Genomic DNA, 23597 nt, shown 5'->3' with positions numbered 1-23597 from the left:
AATGCCGCCCCCTGCACATTCGTTGCCAATCCGCCTCTAGCAGGGGGTGTCAATCATCCTGATCGTATCTGATCAGGATGATTACAGTCCGCCACCTATGAGTTAAGGAGCAGTGGTCTTAGACCGCTGCTTCTTAACTTTTGTTTCCGGCAAGCCTGAAGTAAATTTGGGTTTCAATTTGAGCATTTTTTCTTCAAACTTAAATGATTTAAAAACAAAGACGTCATTAGTATCTGGCAATTAAAGGTGCCAATTGTTCAACATAAGGGAGATAAGCAACTCTACATAAGGGAGATAAGCACAATACAATAAGATTTGAGGGAAATTCAGAGCAACCACTGCGCTAAACACAGATGGAAATGTAAAATGCACTGAACAGCAGGCATTTCTCTTCTGAGTTTCTAGATGCTAACTTTTTGCTGTTTATAATACATCTCCTCTATTTAGCCCACATGTATGAATTGTTATATCTGTTCTGCAACAGTCAAAATAGGTGTACTAGTAGGGACAGAGCCAGCTATGAACGAGACAAGATGCACAATTCATGGGGTCCTGAAAAAAACTATTAGATTTGGGGGTATAATCAACAAATCTCAGCTAATCCTTTGAACTATATACACATTTGGGTAGAGAAACTTCTATAACGACCCATTGGATGAACTTTCAACATTTTGTTTCTCCTCTTCTTGCCATTTACCTGGTTCTCAGCCGTTGCAACGACCACGAGGTAGCAGCAACTGTTGGCCTTAGAGACGCATCCCGATGTAGGTGGGACTCTCTACTACATAACCAACAATGGATGGCTTCTATATACAGGTACTGGCACTGCTTGACGACTTTGCAGAGAAGATACACCTCAGTTGTGGCAACCTAGTACCTACGAGCAGACCTGAGTCACCAACGGATGTTACTACAATTGGTGTATTGGCGGATGACATAGACCCAACAGCGAACACGGGCATTGTTGACATGGCAGATTCTATTCTGGAGTTCATAGAGGAGGGCGGGAGACCTCCCATGATATTACAGATTGAAGTCCCTCACATAAGCAGACAACAGTTGGAGAGAGCATTTGTGACAACTAGGCTGGAGCACAGAGGGGAGACTGACATACCAAGCCTATTCGTGTCTGCTCGATCTCCTGCTGTCCTAAATTTGGATCCTGCGACAGCGTTGAATTGCTCTGTGCTGAGCGACCAAATAGATCTCTACATCACTAAGCTATCAACCGCTCGGTTCCACCGCTCTGTTCCACCGCTATGGATGCCACTATCCCTTTGCTTTCACAGGACCGGACTTCAGACCAGAAGCGCTTGTCACCCTGACATCTCCTTTAAATATACCATCCATAAAAGGGGAATAGGATAAATATACTTTTACAGTCACAAACTCTGCTCCCGTGGCCCACAGAATAGGATAGCCACAGGTGGAGACTTTGGTTATAGAACACTTTATGTTGCTCTACGGATGGGTACTGTAATCATTACTGATACCGAATTCCATACCTACACAGAGTTCTCTGCGATCTCATTCACCAAAAACTGGTGCTGTTAGTTATTTTACTGAACTTATCTCTCTACATATGGCACGCTATAGCCTCATGTTTATATGTTTATATTCTAAAGTTTACGGTTTTGCAGCGTCTTGCATCATTTTCTGCCTATTATTTTTAATTTACTAGGATAGTTTTAGCAATAGAATAAAGGCCGGTATATTTATCCTGATGAACAATGTCTTATCATCAGCACACTATGATGTATAATGCCATACGCTGTTTGGAGGCCTGGGCGTACTAACCATCTGTAGCCCGGCTCTTGTTCCACAGACAGAGGTCTGAAAAGTCTATGTATGACCTGGCTTTCAAATACTGTCTTCAGGTTTGACCCTGCAACACAATGTTATTAAGTTTTATGGAATACACAGAGTGTTTTAGGATAGTTTTGTTTTTATATATTATTGGTTCTGGTCCAGAGAGTACACGACGACTAGCTCCAATGCATCACCCTAAAATGTATCTTATGTCTACTCCTATGGACCACGCTATAATGTTACTTATGTCTACTCCTATGCACCACGCTATAATATTACTTATGTCTACATATAGATGACTTACTAATGTATCTTGTAATGGACATGCAGATGTTTATTTCCTTTTGTAGCGGTTTCCCTAATTACTGAGATGGACACTGTCTTTAGCCATGAATAATACATACATTTTACTGTTGAGGCTCCCACTTACTTCAAATAGCCTGCATGGCTGATATAATTGTTATACATGTATCCCTACCCAGGTGAATCTATTTTAGCTAAAAATGTATTGCTGACATACTCGAACTTTATAGTATTACTTAGGGACTAGAATTGTTATGTTTGCAGATTCAAGGCAAAGAATATTTTATCACTAGGACCTAGCTAATCTCGTAATTGATCTACCTGTCTCTGGGTATAGGGCCCATGCCCAAGGGACGGGGTCTAACTGGTCAAGATAGTGTGATATACATCTTACTGTAGTTTGATATCTGTTCACTCGCATCTTGGTTCTTAATTAATTTAGGTCTAAACAGATTTTATTTGCTCCAGGTCTGCAGACCCTTTCTTTTTGTAGTTTTAGTTATTTTAGCTCTATGGTATTGTAACTATCAACATAAATGTCAGCTCTAAACACCATGGGATAGCCATCACTGGGGGGTAGACAGCTCTGTGTCTTAATTAGCATTTGTCTTATCAGCCTGTAACGATTACAAAAAAAAAAAGTTAGTGGAACACCTAAGTTTTTCATTGTGATAACAGCTTTTTTCTAAAGACATAGCTAGTGGGCTTGCGGCTGCGGTCTGGCAGCCTGGCAATCTACTATTAAGGATTCTCTGATGTATTTTGCTTACTATATTTAAAACACCATCTCCTCCCCCCCTTCATATAACCAATTTTACCATGTGTTGCATAGACGCATGACTCTTAGTCCTTGCTATTTAATATTTAACTAACCACCTCCCCCCCCACGACTTATAATGTGCCCCATAGTTAGGGAGGGCTAATTAAGCGGTTTATCTTGCTTATACCGCACCCCTAATTAATATCGTATTCTCTTAACAGTAACTCTTCAACTATTATGTTCATATATTAGCACCACCTATAAGTTGAGTTTAAAATTCTGAATATTACAGCTTGTACGTTATGACTCGAATATTAGTTATGTATACTTGTGTTCAATTTTTCCTTGATCACAGGCAATATATGATTTAAGTAATACTTCATAGCAAGAGAAAACATTTTTTATTTATTTTTTTCTTATGGAAAAAAAAAATGAGGTTTTGGTTGTTCTATATTCATGTGACGCAATAATATACTTGTTTGATGCTTTTTTTTATGTTGTAGTTCCATATCTTATATATCATATATACATATCATATATAACATGTATGTTGTATCTTATTAACCTTAATAATAATAAAAAAAAAAAAAGCAGTCATAGTTAGGAAGAAAAATCTTTATACAAAAAAATAATAATAGGTGTAGTAAAAACAAAATGATAAACAACATATGAACCGCAACACACTCTTCAGGAGCAGTCATATTTGATGGGATGGCATATGGAGGAAGAATATAAATTTAGCAACACTTAATAACATACCTACATTTATAGAATAACATCAGCTATTTGACGGAATAGCACTTTAATAAACTTTACTCATAGGTAGCTATAGTGTTGTCTGAAGGCTTGATGGCTGATGGCTGATGTTCAGAATTTTCTAGGGTCTGTGAGGTGAAATAAGCACCAGAAATCAATTTGTAGAAAGACAACTAGATTAAGGAAAGCAGCCAGCTCACCGGTATATAAAAATAAGGGGCATGATCACATATACGGCGCAGGTTTCGGCGCAAGTGTAGGAATCTGCGCCGCCCGTAATTTCACCTCGCACATCGGGATATTACATATACGGCAGTTCATAAAGTGCCCAAAGTCAGATAAACTAGCGATGTCCAGAAATGAGCGTAACTACAAATTTCTGGAGTCGCTAGTGACTTACGGCACTTTAGAAACTGCCGGCGCCTAAGAAAAGTAAAGAAAATAACAAATCTCCCGTAGAAGTCTAACCTGCCTCCCAAAAATAAGCCTGACACGTAAAAACCCCTATATCCACAATCCCCCCTCTCACTACTAATAATAAATGTATTAACCCCTAGACCGACAACCCCACACAACGCAATAAGCCTAATTATTAACCCCTAAACCGCCATAGCTCACACCGCAAGTAATAACTAAATTATTAACCCCTAAACCACCATAGCCCACACCGCAATAAACCTATTCTAGTATTAACCCCTAAACCGCCATAGCCCACATAGCCTATTAAATGTATTAACCCCTAATCTGTCGTCGCCAACGTCGCCACCACTATAATAAAGTTATTAACCCCTAAACCTAAGTCTAACCCTAACCCTAACACCCCCTAACTTAAATATTATTTAAATAAATCGAAATAATATTACTATTATTAACTAAATTATTCCTATTTAAAACTAAATACTTAACTATAAAATAAACCCTAAGATAGCTACAATATAATTAATAATTACATTGTAGCTATTTTAGGATTTATTTTTATTTTACAGGCAAATTTGTATTTATTTTAACTAGGTACAATAGCTATTAAATAGTTAATAACTATTTAATAGCTACCTAGTTAAAATAACTACAAATTTACCTGTAAAATCAATCCTAACCTAAATTAGAATTACACCTAACACTACACTATCATTAAATTAATTAAAATAATTAACAACAATTACCTAAAATTAAATACAATTAAATAACATAAAATAAAGTACAACCCCCCCCCCACTAAATTACAGAAAATAATTTTTTTTACAAGAAGTTTAAACTAATTACACCTAATCTAAGCCCCCTAATAAAATAAAAAAGCCCCACAAAATAATAACATTCCCTACCCTATACTAAATTACAAATAGCCCTTAAAAGGGCTTTTTGCGGAGCATTGCCCCAAAGTAATCAGCTCTTTTACCTGTAAAAAAAGAAATACAACCCCCCAACATTAAAACCCACCACCCACATACCCAACCTTACTCTAAAACCCACCCAATACCCCCTTAAAAAAACCTAACACTAACCCCTTGAAGACCACCCTACCTTGAGCCGTCTTCACCCAGCCGGGCAGAAGTCTTCATCCAATCCGGGCAGAAGAGGTCCTCCAGCCGGGAAGAAGTCTTCATCCAAGCGGCATCTTCTATCTTCTTCCATCCGACGAGGAGCGGCTCCATCTTGAAAACATCCAACGCGGAGCATCCTTCCTGGCCGATGACTAACCGACGAATGAAAGTTCCTTTAAATGACGTCATCCAAGATGGCATCCCTTCAATTACGATTGGCTGATAGAATTCTATCAGCCAATCGGAATTAAGATAAGAAAAATCCTATTGGCTGATGCAATCAGCCAATAGGAATGAGCTCGCATTCTATTGGCTGATTGGAACAGCCAATAGAATTTTTCCTACCTTAATTCCGATTGGCTCATAGAGTTCTATCAGCCAATTGGAATTGAAGGGACACCATCTTCGATGACGTCATTTAAAGGAACCTTCATTAGTCGGTTAGTCGTCGGCCAGGAATGATGCTCCGCGTCGGATGTCTTCAAGATGGAGCCGCTCCCCGGATCGGATGAAGACTTCTGCCCGGCTGGGTGAAGACGGCTCAAGGTAGGGTGGTCTTCGAGGGGTTAGTGTTAGGTTTTTTTAAGGGGAGATTGGGTGGGTTGGTGGTGGGTTTTAATGTTGCAGGGGTTGTATTTCTTTTTTTACAGGTAAAAGAGCTGATTACTTTGGGGCAATGCCCCACAAAAAGTCCTTTTAAAGGCTATTTGTAATTTAGTATAGGGTAGGGAATTTTATTATTTTGGGGGGCTTTTTTATTTTATTTGGGGGCTTAGATTAGGTGTAATTAGTTTAAACTTCTTGTATTTTTTTTATTTTCTGTAATTTAGTGTTTGTTTTATTTGTACTATAACTTATTTTATTTTATTTTATTTTATTGTATTTAATTTTAGGTAATTGTAGTTAATTAATTTAATTAATTTATTGATAGTGTAGTGTTAGGTGTAATTGTAAGTTAGGTTAGGATTTATTTTACAGGTAAATTTGTAGTTTGTAGTTTATTAACTATTTAATAGCTATTGTACCTAGTTAAAATAAATACAAAGTTGCCTGTAAAATAAAAATAAATCCTAAAATAGCTACATGTAATTATTAATTATATTGTAGCTATCTTAGGGTTTATTTTATAGGTAAGTATTTAGTTTTAAATAGGAATAATTTAGTTAATAATAGTAATATTATGTAGATTTATTTAAATAATATTTAAGTTAGGGGGGGTGTTAGGGTTAGACTTAGGTTTAGGGGTTAATAACTTTATTATAGTGGCGGCGACGTCGGCGGCGGCAGATTAGGGGTTAATACATTTAATAGGCTATGTGGGCTATGGCAGTTTAGGGGTTAATACTAGAATAGGTTTATTGTGGTGTGAGCTATGGCGGTTTAGGGGTTAATACTAGAATAGGTTTATTGCGGTGTGGGCTATGGTGGTTTAGGGGTTAATGCTAGAATAGGTTTATTGCGGTGTGGGCTATGGCGGTTTAGGGGTTAATAGACTTTATTAGTTATTGCGGTGGGGGGATTGCGGTTGACAGGTAGATGGACATTGCGCATGCGTTAGGTGTTAGTTTATTTTTGCAGGCATTTTAGGGAGTTACGGTGCTCCCATACTCAGCGCAAGGCCTGCTACGACTGCCTTTTATGGCGAGGTAAAAATGGAGTAAGATTTCTCAATTTTCGCCACATAAGGCCTTGCGCTGGATATTGCATACCGATTTACGACGCGGTCCCATGTTAGCCTATGGGAGTAAAAATTGCGAGCGACTGGTGAAATATACGGGCGTATATGTGATACCAAAACAGCGCAAAAACCGGCGTTGCTGGCTTTTGCGGGCAACGCTGCATATGTAATGGAGGCCAAGATTCCTTATTCACAAATAATTAAAAAAGCATCATTACATTTTTTTTTAACAAAGGGTGCCTGTCTTAAAGGGATATGAAACCCTAGCATTTTATTTTGGGATTCAGACAGCACATACTATTTAAAAAAAAGTTTCCAATTTATTTATATTATCAAATGTGCTTTGTTCCCATGATATCCTTTGTTGAAGAGATACCTAGGAAGGCATCTGGACATTGCTCATCATTAGAAGAAGGAAAATGCATAATACATACAATGCACTTTCTACAAATTTCACTAAAATTGTTATACAGGCACACAGGAAAGGACTCTTTAAAGCATGGGTTTTGACCCAATACTGGATTGTAAACTCTTCCTCCTCTCTGTATGCAAAGGGCCAGCTTTTCTCTGACACTTAACAGCCTAGCTGTCATGTCACTGAGGAAACCAAGGCCTACACTCTGTCCTCTTTTCCCATCCCCTTTCCTGTCCTTGTGATCTATTCCATGATAAGTAAGACTCACTAGTAGGATGCAGCACTCACTTCTCACTTTCAACTTGTAATACCAGCGCACATTTGCTAGCAATATATTTGCGGTAGTAGTTTCTCATTAGCGCAATTCATGTTAGACATCTTGCCCAAAATAACGCTTCATTTGTAATCTAAGCCATTCTGTGTAGTGACAAATTTTGGATGAGTTGAACATTGCTGTTGTGCGTAGAAAAGTATCCCAATAACCTTCAAGTGAACTGTGTTTTTCAAAAAAGGATAAATCTCACTCTGGTCCTGATGACCAAAACATCCAGTATGTGGCATTATACGTATATATTCAAAAGGGGTCTTCGTGGGATTAAGATTGCCGGTGAAATATTCAAAACTGCTGACATCAGTGTCTGAAGACAGTCTCGCCAAGAGGTGTTTTACTATACATCTCAGTGGGTGGTAATGCTGGTGATATATTCAACGCAGCAATTGCCACCTACACAGTATTGTTTGGCAATACAATTTACATGTATCAACAGAAACTCAACCCCTTTTGTTATAATATAATAGTGGAATTATTACATCAATAATATACCTATAGGAGGTGGAGGATTGTGGGTATATGATAGGTGTATATGCAATGTTTCATTTATCTGTATTTTATTGTATAATATAATAATATGTATGTAACGTCTTGTCGTGATTGTAAAAATAGGGTATTTCGCCTTTAGATTTATTTTTTTCTTGTTCACAATTCTTTCTTGTTCACAATATTAAAGGGACACTGTACTCAAAAATTTTCTTTCATGATTCACATAGAGCATGCATTTTTAAGAAACTTTCATATTTACTCCTATTATCAAATTTTCTTCATTCTCTTGGTATGTTTATTTGAAAAGCAAGAAAGTAAGTTTAGATGCCGGCCCATTTTTGGTGAACAACCTGGGTTGTCCTTGCTGATTGGTCAGCACCATTAAACAAGTGCTGTCCATGGTCCTGAAGCAAACATTTGTTGAGATGCCTTCTTTTTCAAATAAAGATAGCAAGACAACAAATTAAAATTGATAATAGAAGTAAATTAGAAAGTTGCTTAAAATTGCATGCTCTATCTGAATCATGAAAGAAAAAAATTTGGGTTCAGTGTCCCTTTAATATTTCATAGAAGACAGTAATCGTGACTTTCCCTTTTTGTTTATGTATTGCCAATTTAAGTTCTCACTGTTCTGAATGTGTTATACTTATAATATTGTAACCGCACTGTAACAAACATGGGGCGCGATCCGATATACGGCGTAGGTTTCGGTGCAAGCGTGGAAACCTGCTTCGCCCGTAATTTCACCTTGCACATTGGGGTATTACATATATTTCTCCGGCATTTCCTAAGTGCCGTAAGTCAGATAAACTAGCGATGTCCAGAAATAAGCGTAAGTACAAATTTCTGGAGTCGCCAGTGACTTACGGCACTTTAGAAATTGCAGGCGCCTAAGTAAACTAACAAAAATTTCAAATCTCCCGTAACTGTCTAACACGCCTCCCAAAAATAAGCCCGACACGTAAGCCTAATTATTAACCCCTAAACCGCCATAGCCCACACCGCAAGTAATAACTAAATTATTAACCCCTAAACCGCCATAGCCCACACAGCAATAAACCTATTGTAGTATTAACCCCTAAACCGCCATAGCCCACATAGCCTATTAAATCTATTAACCCCTAATCTGCCGCCGCCGACTTCGCCGCCATTATAATAAAGTTATTAACCCCTAAACCTAAGTCTAACTGTAAACACCCCCCTAACTTAATTATTACTTAAATAAAGCTAAGTAATATTACTATTATTAACTAAAGTATTCCTATTTAAAACTAAATACTTACCTATAAAATAAACCCTAAGATAGCTACAATATAATTAATAATTACATGTAGCTATTTTAGGATTTATTTTTATTTTACAGGCAACTTTGTATTTATTTTAACTAGGTACAATAGCTATTAAATAGTTAATAACTATTTAATAGCTACCTAGTTAAAATAATTACAAATTTACCTGTAAAATAAACCCTAACCCAAGTTACAATTACACCTAACACTACACTATCATTAAATTAATTAAATAAATTAACTACAATTTCTAAAATTAAATACAATTAAATAAAATAAACTATGGTACAAAACCCCCGCCCCCACTAAATTACAGAAAATAAAAAAATTTTTCGTCGAGTAGTTGCCGTGCTGGAAGGATGCTCCGCGTCGGATGTCTTCAAGATGGAGTCGCTCCTCGTCGGATGGAAGAAGATAGAAGATGCCGCTTGGATGAAGACTTCTGCCGGTCCGGATGTCCTCTTCTGCCCAGATAGGATGAAGACTTCTGCTGGTCCGGATGTCCTCTTCTGCCCCGATCGGATGAAGACTTCTGCCCGGATCGGATGACCACTTGTGCCCGGCTGGGTGAAAACGGCTCAAGGTAGGGTGATCTTCAAGGGTGTAGTGTTAGGTTTTATTAAGGGGGGGATTGGGTGGGTTTTAGAGTAGGGGTGTGTGGGTGGTGGGTTTTAATGTTGGGGGGGGGTGTATTTCTTTTTTTACAGGTAAAAGAGCTGATTACTTTGGGGCAATGCCCCACAAGAAGCCCTTTTAAAGGGCTATTTGTAATTTAGTATAGGGTAGGGCATTTTATTATTTTGGGGGGCTTTTTTATTTTATTAGGGGGCTTAGATTAGGTGTAATTAGTTTAAACTTCTTGTATTTTTTTATTTTCTGTAATTTAGTGTTTGTTTTTTGTACTATAGTTTATTATATTTAATTGTATTTAATTTTAGCTCATTGTAGTTAATTGATTTAATTAATTTAATGATAGTGTAGTGTTAGGTGTAATTGTAACTTAGGTTAGGGTTTATTTTACAGGTAAATTTGTAATTATTTTAACTAGGTAGCTATTAAATAGTTATTAACTATTTAATAGCTATTGTACCTAGTTAAAATAAATACAAAGTTACCTGTAAAATAAATATAAACCCTAAAATAGCTACATGTAATTATTAATTATATTGTAGCTATCTTAGGTTTTATTTTATAGGTAAGTATTTAGTTTTAAATAGGAATACTTTAGTTAATAATAGTAATATTATTTAGATTTATTTAAGTAATAATTAAGTTAGGGGGGTGTTACGGTTAGACTTAGGTTTAGGGGTTAATAACTTTATTATAATGGCGGCGAAGTCGGCGGCGGCAGATTAGGGGTTAATAGATTTAATAGGCTATGTGGGCTATGGCGGTTTAGGGGTTAATACAACAATAGGTTTATTGCGGTGTGGCCTATGACGGTTTAGGAGTTAATACACTATATTAGTTATTACGGTGGGGGATTGTGGTTGACAGGTAGCTAGACATTGCGCATGCGTTAGGTGTTAGTTTTTTTTTTTAGGCATTTTAGGGAGTTACGGTGCTCCCATACTCAGCGCAAGGCCTGCTACGGCTGCTTTTTATGGCGAGGTGTAAATGGAGTAAGATTTCTCCATTTTCGCCACGTAAGTCCTTGCGCTGGATATTGGGTACCAATTTACACCGCGGTCCCATGTTAGCTTATGGGAGAAAAATTGTGAGCGACGGGTGAAATATACGGCCGTAACTTGTATGCTACGCCGTATATGTAATACCAAAAATGCGCAAAAACCGGCGTCGCCGGCTTTTGCGGGCGACGCTGCATATCGGATCGGGCCCATGTTCTCTATTACTAACACATTTGTTACAGAACAGTGAGAACGTTTTTTTTTTGTTTTTGCAAACACACAGTCTATTTTGTGTAAACATGCTTTGTAGACACCCCCCTCCGCCAACATCACAGCTAATTGGCTATGTGGACATACTTTTGCTAAATCTGCAATCCCTATTATTTCCTATGGGAGACACATTGCCACTCGTTGGAACAGAAAGGTACAGCCCACTTTTTTGCAATATATCACCTGACAATTTTTTTTAATATCAGGGTCTTTGTCTTTAGACAACTGGGCATTGCATTTGTCATGATATTACAGGAAGTAGCTATTTTTTTTAATGTTCAAATACATAGATGGTTGTTACCTCAAAGATATCATCTGGTATTGCCCTTCTCCATTTTGTAGTCGACTTGATGTGCTCATAAGCATTAGCCATGACTTCAACTGCACTTGGGTAGGAATGACATTCTTGAATTACCTACAAAACACAATAGCTATTAGCTATATATCATTGGTAAACCTTTATATATTTTAGGCATTTATAAAATATAACTTTGATGGGACACTGTATTAAAAAAAGTATTTGCTGTCCATATGAGGGAGCACAGTTTAACAATGGAGAATATTTATTTTTTGCATGAGAACATCTCAAGTAAAATATTTTTAAATTTAAATTGAATTTATACAGTTGTATTCTGCCTGTTAACACTAATTGGCTCATAGCTCATTTTTGTTTATTTTTTTATTGGTTAATAGATACTTTGTGCTATTGCTCACAGAATATTAGTAGTAAGACCCTATAAGCCAATTATTATTAAGAACTGCATAACTAACACTAATATCAGTCAGTGTTCCCCACTGCCCACATATTGCATACGCTCAGTCCTGCTGTTCCTTCTGCAGCTTCCTCTTCAGAAAATGTCCCGGTTTCCAGAGCTAAACCAGGGGCTGTCCCGGCTCTGACCAAGACCCACTAACTCCACCCACAGCCTGCCAAACATCACCACCAAAAACCTGCCAAACATCACCACCAACGACCTGCCTAACATCACCACCAACAACCTGCCAAACATCACCACTAACAACCTGCCAAACATCACCACCAATAACCTGCCTAACATCACCACCAACAACCTGCCAAACATCACCACCAACAACCTGCCTAACATCACCACCAACAACCTGCCAAACATCACCACCAATGACCTGCCTAACATCACCACCAACAACCTGCCAAACATCACCACCAACAACCTGCCTAACATCACCACCAACAACCTGCCTAACATCACCACCAACAACCTGCCAAACATCACCACCAACAACCTGCCTAACATCACCACCAACAACCTGCCAAACATCACCACCAATGACCTGCCTAACATCACCACCAACAAACTGCCAAACATCATCACCAACAACCTGCCAAACATCACCACCAATGACCTGATGCTTCACCCCTCTATTTGCAGCTCTGCACACAAAACACCAGTGACCACTACCCACATACCCCTGGCAAATGGTAGTTATGCTCTATGTATAACATTGATACAAACACAACTGTCATATTGTGCACACAAATGAGCCTACATCAGTAAATCTGTATTCAAACACATCAAGCAGTTGTGATTATTATTTAATCAATTAGCCACATATTTCTACTTGTACGACAAAATGTTCAACTAAAAACTCTGTAATTTACTTTCATTATGAGTAATTTTCCTGTAATTTAACTCTGAACATTGTGTTTTTCCCCTCCTCCCCAAAGAGTCTGGAGTGCACTTATTTATAACTGTAGTCAACAAGACACAGCAAAGGATTTACAATACACATACAAGATGCAAACTAAAGCAATTTTGCTGACAAACTTACTGTTAAACTCTTTGAAAACATTTAGGCCTAGATTACAAGTGCAGCGCAAAAATATTAGCGCTTTTCAGCGCGTACTGTGCTCAAAGTAAATCAATAGCGCTCTTATTCTTAAGCTTATATTACAAGTGAAAAGCAAAGTGAAAGAATCAGGTGTGTTAACATCTGGAGATTGGATAGTGTAACCTTGCTAACTCCCTTTCCTTATAGACTTCTAAAGATGCGCTAAAAAAGTTGAAATAAATTTTTTAGCGCTAGAGTGCAACACATTACTTTCAACTTGTAATATGAGCAATGCTTAGCGTGGTCGCGATATTCTGGTAATTCCGTTTTACCATTGCCTAGTAATACCAGATTAAGCACTAATCCTAGTGCAGTCCAGCGATATTGATAGCACACCCTGTGATATCAGTACCTTTCCACTTGTAATCTAGGCCTTCATTTTATATGCAGATTTTATGGCATGCTGTGCTTAACTGCTGATATATACAGTGCATATATAAAATAATGACTTACTTTTAAGTTATACAAATAGAGGTTTAGTAAATCAGGGGTGTTACATAAAGATACTACTCAGTTTGGTAACTGCATTGTTTTCAGATAAGTGAGATTTCTTATTAAAACATTGTACACATTGTTACCCTATGTCTATGATTAGATTATGTACTTTTGTAACTTGAGATTTATTTAAATTATTTGTAAACATTAATATATATTATATGCAGGGGGCGTGTCGGAGCAGCCGCCAAGATGGTTACTTTTCTTTATGGCTGAATAGAGGAGCAGATAAATCCACTATTTACTGCTCTGAAATGTTGCAATCTAAGACACTCTTCAATAACGTTTTGCAGCTCAAGACTTGCTGAATAGAACACTATGCTCATCTATAAAGATTTCAACCCGGAAGGTCTGAATAGATTAGGTGTGTAGCGGAGGACATCTAACTGCTTAGGCCCTCATGTAGCCCTCTCCATTATCCTGCAGACACAGGACGAACAGCTCACACTTTCCAATAACCAGTACGATTTATAACCCCTATCCTATAATGCACATAATGAAGCCTGCAGAACAATCCTTGTTGGCATTTTTAGACAATTGGCTTTCAGATCGTCTTAACCTCATTGAAAACCAACTGAAGGCAGCTTGGGGAAGTGCCGACATGTCTGAGGTGCGAGACTCCGCACAGTAATATCCTATGAAGCCCCAAAAGAAACAACTTTTCACATGGCATGAAACTGCTTTTTTGCTGCAATGTTTACCAAACTTGAAGCCCGATGTGGATATACAGGGACATACTTACCAGAGTATTATCCTTCTGGAAACGTGCTGCAATCTGACTTTGGCTGGCAAAACTAACCAGGATAAGCCTACTACATACACCTTTATAGATGTCGGCTGTGGCTCTGAGGACGAAAACATCCGAGAATCCTTGAGTGCAGCGGATGTCTCGCTGCACACTGAAACCAGAGCCAAATCATTATATCTGGAGATATACTACAAATTGTACTTGGGACAATTTACAAACTGACTGATGATGTGCGACGGCAGTACATGGCGTTTTTTACTCATGGAGTAAAAATCCCTCAGAGTGATGAGGCTGGGATTTTCTCTCACCATGACTTTTTCATTTTTAATCGAAGATATCTTAGAGCAATGGAAAGCTCTCTATAGTGTCATTCCAAGGCTGAACCTTTGTGACAGGGCATCCGTGTACTGGGTTCTACATGCCTACAAGATTGGAGTGGGGTGAAGCAGAAATACGTGACCAAACCTAGCTCAGGGACACTGTTTTCAATGGGTGTCAAACTGAACAGTTTCAATATATATTTTTATTTATTTAGTGCCTATCAGGCTTGTTTCTTCTGTTTATTTACTGCTGGTTAGCATGTTGATTGAAGTTGTTCACCCTTACCTAGTGCTCCCCCAGTCTGGTGCGCTGGTATAGGATAAACTTTTTGGAAGTTGCTATGCCGCTCAGCGGAGCCATTCAACGTCTTTATTTTGGGAGCTCTTGCTCCTGGCATTATCAAGTCTTGTCATATGGCATTGGCTAATGGTATATGTGTAAGACTCATTGCATAATAGTTACACAATTTGTTATTTACTGGTCTGTCTATTAGTTGATTTATAGCAAAGTTAGTTATTTCATGGGTATGTTAGAAGCACTGAATTGGCATAAGTCAATGTTTCTGGATAATAGAAGCTAATGCTTCACGTCAATATCTGTTAATCAGGTAGAATAGTAGAAGACAAGCAGATTCTTTTTATATGGCTATAGAAGTTTTTTTTGTATTTCTTTGTTTTTGATAACAGGAGATCTTTATTACTTAAAATAGTTTTAGCTATTTTAAACAGTGGGATTAAGAGTCTATATAATGTGCAACACTATACACTGCTAGCTCAATACTAAATAGCTACTTGACTTAGAATTAATTAATATAACTAGCCATGATAAATAATTACACTTTTTTTTCTATACGCTATCTAGCTCATTGGCCATATGGAAAGATACATTTAACGTTTTCTATTTCTGCCATGGACATACATAATAGTTACTTCCACTGTCTACAGGGTTTTATTATTTTGTTTAGATATTGTAGTCCAATAGTCTGATGATGCTAGCATTCTTTGCAAATTATGTTAATATATTTCATGTATAACACCCTTCCAATGATAGATTAATTATATTTTATCTATTAATAGATTACTGTGATATAGTTTACATTTATATATCTTTGAAGGTTTTATTGTCTAAGTAACAAATCCATTCCACTATATAAGTTATAGTTGTAACAGGGTTTGGCCTAGGCCCACAATTACCCCTGTGGGTCTTTACCCCGGCTATCTCCATGTGCTCTGCAGGCTGATCCTGAGTCTCCGCTACCTGGGAGTTGGGCTACATGACTGTGGCAGTGCCTCCACCTGACTGGGCATCCAGGGCAAGAATGAGTTTCCCAGGCAGGAACATAATAAATAACTACAATACACACACTAATAACAGTAAAACAGTATGAACATGTATTAAAGGATTATGGTAAATAAAAGTAAGGCAAGTAATACAGTGGCTAACTAACACACCAACTCTCTCTAACCAGGCCCAGCACCCTCCCAAACCACCTGTGAACCTACAGTCAGGCTTCACCCTAATGGCTGATGGGTACCAGTTGGTGCACAGAAATGTTGGGGCCCATTAAGGTAATCCACATGCATTTAAACAGTTACAACTCATAGGAAGCTGCAATCCACAGGAAGAGCTGTTTAGAAGTTTCTGTGATGGACAGAATGCCCTGTCAGTATGACAAGGGGAGAGGATACTCCTTACCACTAAACAGGATTCAGCTGCACAGGCTAAAGGGAAACTCCAGGGTCTGCCAGTCATTTACTTTGTATGCATTCTTCTCCACAGCTCTCTTACAGGGTCATACTGCAGCTGGCAGCATACACTAAATCAGCAGATCAGAGGAATGCTGTTACTTTACACAAGATGAATTCTGCAGCTCTCTCACAGCCAGGCCTCACACACACCTTCACTGCTCTGACATGTCTGCTTCCTCCTGTGTCTTGCACTCTTCTTTCAGTTTCAATTGATCACATGACCAACCAGTCTAATAGTTACCTAGGCAACTTCTCCTGCAGACTGTATACAGGTGCAAAAGTTCAACAGGAAAATGTTCAACAGGAGGGGCTACATTCTTCCCCTCGTAAAATCCTTGCCTTCCACTGGCAAGGTTCCACCAAGAGGTAAATTGAAAAAACAAAACATATAAATAATAATAAATGCACTAACAGTCCTATAAACAAACGTTAACTATCTTACAGTTTACTCTAGTACAGAGGGGTTCCAACATTCATCATTTCCGCAACCGCATACAGAAAATCAACCATTTTAGACTGTACCTGGGGCATATGTACATAACTGGGTTCTCTGATTTGATCGTAAGTAAGAACCCTGGGAGGCTGTCGTATTCTAGTACCCATTCTCTGTTCTCTCTGAGGAAGTCCAGAATGTGCCTGGGAATCTTCAGCTCTGGCCACTTGGGTGGGGAGGTCACCAGATGCTTGAGAACCTTGTCTCCCGCTTGGACTTCCCGATGCTTCAATTTGGTATTGTATCTTCTTTTGTTGCGTTCCTCCATTTTTGCCGCAGCTTGAGTGGCCAACTCGTATGCACTGAGAAGGTTTTGTCTGAGGGTCCTCACATACTGAAAGTGAGAGACCCAACCGGACATCTATCGGTAGTCTGGCTTCCCTTCCAAACATTAGGAAGTAGGGTGAGAATCCTGTAGACTCATGCCTTGTGCAATTATATGCGTGGACAATGGCTTCTACATGCTTATTCCAGGACTTGTGAACCTGCAACATATCCAACAGTTCTTTGATCAGCTTACTCTCAAAGTCTCTACCTTGATCAGAATGTATTCGATTGGGCAGAACGTAGTGCACAAAATATTTCTGCCAGAGGACCTTGGCTACAGTCACAGCCTTCTGGTCTTTAGTGGGAAAAGCCTGAGCATATCTGTTGAAATGGTCTGCTACTTCCAGAACATTCCCGATTCCGGTAGTATCATTCTCAATACATAGATAGTCCATGCACACAATATCCAGGGGTCCTGTACTTCTCAGGTGGCCCATAGGGGCAGCTCTCACAGGCAGAGTCTTTCTCTGAATACATCTTCTGCAGGTCTTCACATAATGTTCAACATGTTCTCTCATGTGAGGCCAAAAGAACCGGTCTTGTACCAGGCAATAGGTCTTGTCTACCCCAAGATGCCCATGTTGATTATGGAGGGCTCTCAGGACCATTCCCCGATATCTATGAGGTAACACTAGCTGCTTTCGACCAAGGTGGTCATGGTATTTTATAATTCTATAAAGGATTCCATCTTCTAGATGTAGTTTACTCCATTCTCTCCGGTACAAATCTCTTTGTTCAATGGGGAGGGAGCTCAGTAATTTAGAGTTCTTGGCTCTCATTGCCTTGAGGACTGTCCCTATATACCAGTCCTGTGACTGGGCTTTCTTCTTGTCTTCATTGGTTATATGAGACCACTGTTGGAGCATTGCTGGAGCACAGAATACCTCTGGTACGGCTTCTGGGGAGTGACATATGGAGTCTATACCTCTGAGTTCAGAGAACTCATCCTGCCTCTCGGCCACTAAATTTTTGGCACAGGGCTCCTACCCCAGGGACAGAGATTTCTTCCCATTCCTCCTTTTCTTCATGAGGAGAAAGTCCAGGTCTGTGGGACAGAGCGTCCGCACTGACATTCTTAGGGCCTGGCTTGTATTTAAGGCTGAAACTATAGTTCAACAATGCTGCCAGCCACCTATGCCCTGTGGCATCCAGCTTAGCTGTTGTTTGAATATAAGTAAGCAGATTGTTATCCGTCCTTACCTCGAATGTTGCTCCATATAAATAGTCATGTAACTTGTCCACAATTGCCCACTTGAGCGCCAAGAATTCTAGCTTATGGACCGGATAGTTTTTCTCTGCACCAGTTAGACTTCTACTTATGTAGGCCACTGGTCTTAACCCTTCTGGGTAGCTTTGATGCAGTACGCCCCCTAGGCCTTCCATACTGGCATCAACATGGAGCACATATGGTTTCTCAGGATGTGCATACGCCAATACAGGAGCTTCTGTGAGTCTTTTCTTCAAGATTAAGAAGGTTTCTTTGCATCCTTAGGTCCATTTCTTTCCAAAGGAGTCTTTAGGACTTGGCGCCTTAACACCCTCTGTATCAGAGGTAGTCTTTAACAGGTTGTGTAGCTCTCGAGCAATCTTTGAATAATCTTTCACAAACCTCGGGTAGTAACCGCAGAATCCCAAAAATGAGCGCAGATCACTGATGTTATCTGGCCTGGGCCAGTTCATCACCACTTCAATTTGGGTCGGGTCAGTTTTCACACCTTGTGCAGAAACAATGTGACATATGTAACAGAGTTCTGGGCAAACCGACATTCGTCTATTGATAATTTCAGACCCTCTACTTGGAGTCAATCCAACACCTTCAGCAATCGCTGTTCGTGCTCTTCTGTTGTCCTTCCGAACACTATGAGATCATCAAGATAGACTAGGCACTCTTTGTGATTCATATCCCCCACAGTCTTCTCCATCAGCCTTTGAAAGGTGGCGGGAGCTCCAGTGACCCTTTGGGGCATCCTGTTAAACTCGTAGAATCTCAAGGGATAGATGAAATCTGTCTTTTCCTGATCCTCCTTCTTCATGGGTACCTGATAATACCCAAGGACCCAAGGACACTGAACCACTGGCTTCCAGAAAGGGCTTCTAGTAGATCTTCTATCCATGGCAGCATATATTGATCTAGCACAGTCCTTTTGTTTAAAGTTTGATAGTCTATGCAGAGTCGGACTGTGCCATTTTTTTCCTAACTACCACTATGGGTGAGGCATATGGACTTCTAACGCCAGATTTTTCCATCTGTTTGAGTATATCCCGGACATCTTCCACATCTCGAGGGGGTATTCTCCTTGATCTTTCTCTGAAAGGAGCTTGGTCAGAAAGTCTGATAGCATATGTGGCACTCTTTGCACATCCCACATCCATTTCTTTCCTGGAGAAGACTTTCTCTCAAGTAGCTAATTTGGATAGGAGGCTATCTCTCCACATTTGTGGTAGAGGAGAATCTTCCAGTTCAAAAACTATAGGTCCTTCAAGATCACCCCCCTGTTCTGCCTTTACAGACATTACTGAAGAGACTTGGTCTAACAAGTGAATCACACCAATCTTCTGGTGACGATCAATTCTGAACTCTGTGGGTGTTAAATTTCTTATCATTATGGGAAAATCTTTACACCAGTGATTCCGCCAGTCTTTCACCTCAGGTATGAGAGTCCACCCTTTTTTGCATCCTCCTCAGGCAAGGACTCAATGAGGTATTACCTGGTTCCTTCTGATATTTCATGGTGCATAGATGCTATGGCTTGTAGAGTCTTAGTCTCTCCAGGCCTTACAAATAAAGGTTCTTTCCCTGAGTAGTGGCATGATCCTGATCTAGCTTGTAGGGCTAGTCGATGGCACTTTTTCCCTAGAACAGGGCTGACTTCCATCAGTCGGGTTAGAGATACATCTCCCACTTCAGTTAGGTAGGCCCTGAACATGTCCTGCACCATTCTTGTGTTGGTACCCAAAATTATTGGGGCGCACATTGTTTTCTTCATGGGGCATACAAGAGCTTCCAATTCCATAGGGCAGATCATTCCTGTGTTTAACTGTGGGATGGTTATTGTCACTCTTATACATTCCTCTACAGGCTGGGCCTGAGATCCCACTCCCCACAACTGCAACTCTCCTGCTGGCTCCAGGAGAATATGTTTTAGGTGATGGTCATAGAAGTCTCTATTAATGATGGTGACCTGGGATCCAGTATCTACCAACGTTGAGGCATGAATACCTTCTATTTGTAACTGTATCAGAGATTTGGGCCCGATCTTGGCCCCCACAGATAACATGGGTGTGTTTTTTTTTCTCTTTTCCTGAAAGGACTGGTAACTTGGGCCTCATCCAGCTCAATAGCTAGCACTTCCACTCCTGTCTCTGATGAATTAGTGGGACACTCCCGCTTGAAATGCCCTGATTTTCAACACTTAAAACAGTTCCCTCGGGGGGACTGTTCCTCTGGGAATAACCTTCCTGTGGTCTCCCTGCGGTTCTGCCTTCTGGTAGGAGAATAATCTGTTATGATGATGGCTTAGACAATAATTCGATATCCTCTTTCTCTGCGGCTTTAAAAGAATTTCCTTTTTGTGGAGGAGATGGGGACATTTGGTTCGCCAGTATTTTTGCTTTTCGGATCAGTGTGGAATAGGACAAGACTTGATCATCCAACTTAACTCTTAACATGATCATGACTGGATCATTGCTAAGGCCTCCCTTCTGAATTTGTTTGGATAGTTGAGCATCCAACTCAGATGCAGTGACTGTTCCATTATGAAACAGTTTTCCCAGTGACAATTGTAATCGATTGATATAGTCTGAAGCTTTCTCATGTTCCTTCTGTCTAGTGGCTAGGAACTTGATTAATAGATCATCAGAGCCCTCTGATATTCCATACGCATCCTGCAAAACTTTCAGGTAATCTTGTGCGTTAGCTTGTTCATTCACTCCCCTAAACAGCCTTATCATATTTGTAGCTGGGAAAAGAAGACTCTCCATTATCCGTTGTTTTTTATGTTATCCGTACAAGACCATTCTTCCAATAATAGTACAGCATTATCATTCCAGGCCTTAAAGGGTTCCTCCCCAGCAGGAACAGGCTGATTCCCAGAAAACACTTTCAGCTTACGGTAACTGTGGGTATGGGTAGCCGTCACTATGGCTTCTGAGAGTTTTTGCAGTATTTCAGATATGTTACTCTCTCCTGAACTTGTGGCTCTCAATAGGGAATCGCCTGTTTTTGGGGATGTTGGAAATGAGGAAACCACTAGATCTGGGGTCTTAGGGGCAGTTGTCCCTTGCACACTGGAAAAGTAGACATTTTGTTTGGGGATGGCCCCAGTCTCTACAGGGGTAACCGGTACTCTCCTGGCGGGTGTCTCTGACAAAGGGGACAGAATCTGGGAATAACTTGATACATTAAAGTTTCTTAGGCCTATACTGCAGGGTTGCTGCAGTGTAACCCCTTCCTCCTTATCAGAGAGAGCATACACTAAGCGACATCCTTCAGGAGCTGTTTCAAGAAGGTATAGACATGTAGGCCTATGAAGTCCTCTCAAATCTGCATGGGAAAATATACTAACATGTAAGTTTGACCGTATAACTCATGTAGGATATCTCTGATGGTTGCCATTTCTATTCCCAGTACAATCTCTACGCACTTGGTGACATGTTTCATCTCACTATAGGGAGGTACCTGGCATATCATCACTGCATGATGCAATGGTATCTTCTGTTGCTGGGTCCAATCTGTCGCAAATGGGAGCATGGGCCGGGGAATTAACGTATCCTTACTGGGTGTACCCCAATTTATCTCAGCAGTACCACCAAATGTAACGGGGTTTGGCCTAGGCCCACAATTTCCCCTGTGGGTCTTTACCCCAGCTACCTCCATGTGCTCTGCAGGCTGATCCTGAGTCTCTGCTACCTGGGAGTTGGGGTACATGACTGTGGCAGTGCCTCCACCTGACTGGGCATCCAGGGCAAGAATGGGTTTCCCAGGCAGGAACATAATAAATAACTACAACAAACACACTAATAACAGTAAAACAGTATGAACATGTATTAAAGGATTATGGCAAATAAAAGTAAGGCAAGTAATACAGTGACTAAAACACCAACTCTCTCTAACCAGGCCCAGCACCCTCCCAAACCACCTGCGAACCCACCCTCAGGCTTCACCCTAATGGCTGATGGGTACCAGTTGGTGCACAGAAATGTTGGGGCCCTTTAAGGTAATCCACATGCATTTAAACAGTTACAACTCATAGGAAGCTGCAATCCGCAGGGAGAGCTGTTTAGAAGTTTCTGTGATGGACAGAATGCCCTGTCAGTATGACAAGGGGAGAGGATACTCCTTACCACTAAACAGGATTCAGCTGCACAGGCTGAAGGGAAACTCCAGGGTCTGCCAGTCATTTACTTTGTCTGCATTCTTCTCCACAGCTCTCTCACAGGGTCATACTGCAGCTGGCAGCATACACTAAATCAGCAGATCAGAGGAATGCTGTTACTTTACACAAGATGAAGTCTCTATGCAGCTCCTCTCACAGCCAGGTCTCACACACACCTTCACTGCTCTGACATGTCTGCTTCCTTCTGTGTCTTACACTCTTCTCCTAAGTTCCAATTGATCACATGACCAACCAGTCTAATAGTTACCTAGGCAACTTCTCCTGCAGACTGTATTCAGGTGCAAAAGTTCAACAGGAGGGGCTACATAGTTTTGTATGTGTATTTGATATATTTACAGGGTCCAAGAGTGGCCCATTAAGTATTAGCCTCCCCATGTAATCCGCCCCTATTAGTGAAGTTGTTTTATGAAACAGCCCAAGAGAGACAACTATGTTTAATTTGCGGATATTCAGATAGCATGTAGTTAATATTAGAATATTGGGGTTGTTTAATTACATATTATACTGAAAAATTAGGTAACTATTTTCTCTGTCAATTATTGTATTACTTGAGATTTTCTTCGATTTGGTTTATTTTGCCTTTATATTTTATCTATGTTGCTTCTCCTGAATGTTATGGGAGTCATATGTACTATGTGATATTTTACCTCAATAAAAAAATTATAAAAAAATATATCCCTTAGATCATATTGTATTTTTCAACAATCTCCTGAGGGTTTCTAGGACCAACATATTGTGGGTGGGGCCACAACAAGAGTGTCAGAGCTGGTCATTCCATAACTTTGACATGTAGTGGGCAGGAGAGGGAATTTCCTGGGCAGAGCTGAGTCAGTCCCTGAAAATCCACACACCAAGAAAATGCGGGAGTGAAGCAGGTCATACCTCCCAACCCGTGACAATTCCACAGAATCTGGGACAGATGGTAGGTCTG

General features: G+C 39.9%; 1 protein-coding gene across 6 annotated transcripts in view; it reads right to left on the bottom strand.

Annotated features, from left to right (window-relative positions):
- The window catches only part of ASB4 (ankyrin repeat and SOCS box containing 4), a 77639-nt gene that overhangs the window by 36560 nt on the left and 17482 nt on the right, over positions 1–23597 (bottom strand). For all 6 annotated transcript variants that reach the window (XM_053714076.1, XM_053714077.1, XM_053714074.1 and 3 more), the window contains one exon: positions 11571–11684. In XM_053714076.1, coding sequence (XP_053570051.1) covers positions 11571–11684 — 114 coding nt within the window. The remainder of the gene's footprint in view (positions 1–11570; positions 11685–23597) is intronic.

The sequence above is a fragment of the Bombina bombina genome, chromosome 5 (assembly GCF_027579735.1).
Source record: "Bombina bombina isolate aBomBom1 chromosome 5, aBomBom1.pri, whole genome shotgun sequence".
Taxonomy (NCBI): Eukaryota; Metazoa; Chordata; class Amphibia; order Anura; family Bombinatoridae; genus Bombina; species Bombina bombina.
This window is presented reverse-complemented; position numbering and strand designations above follow the sequence as displayed.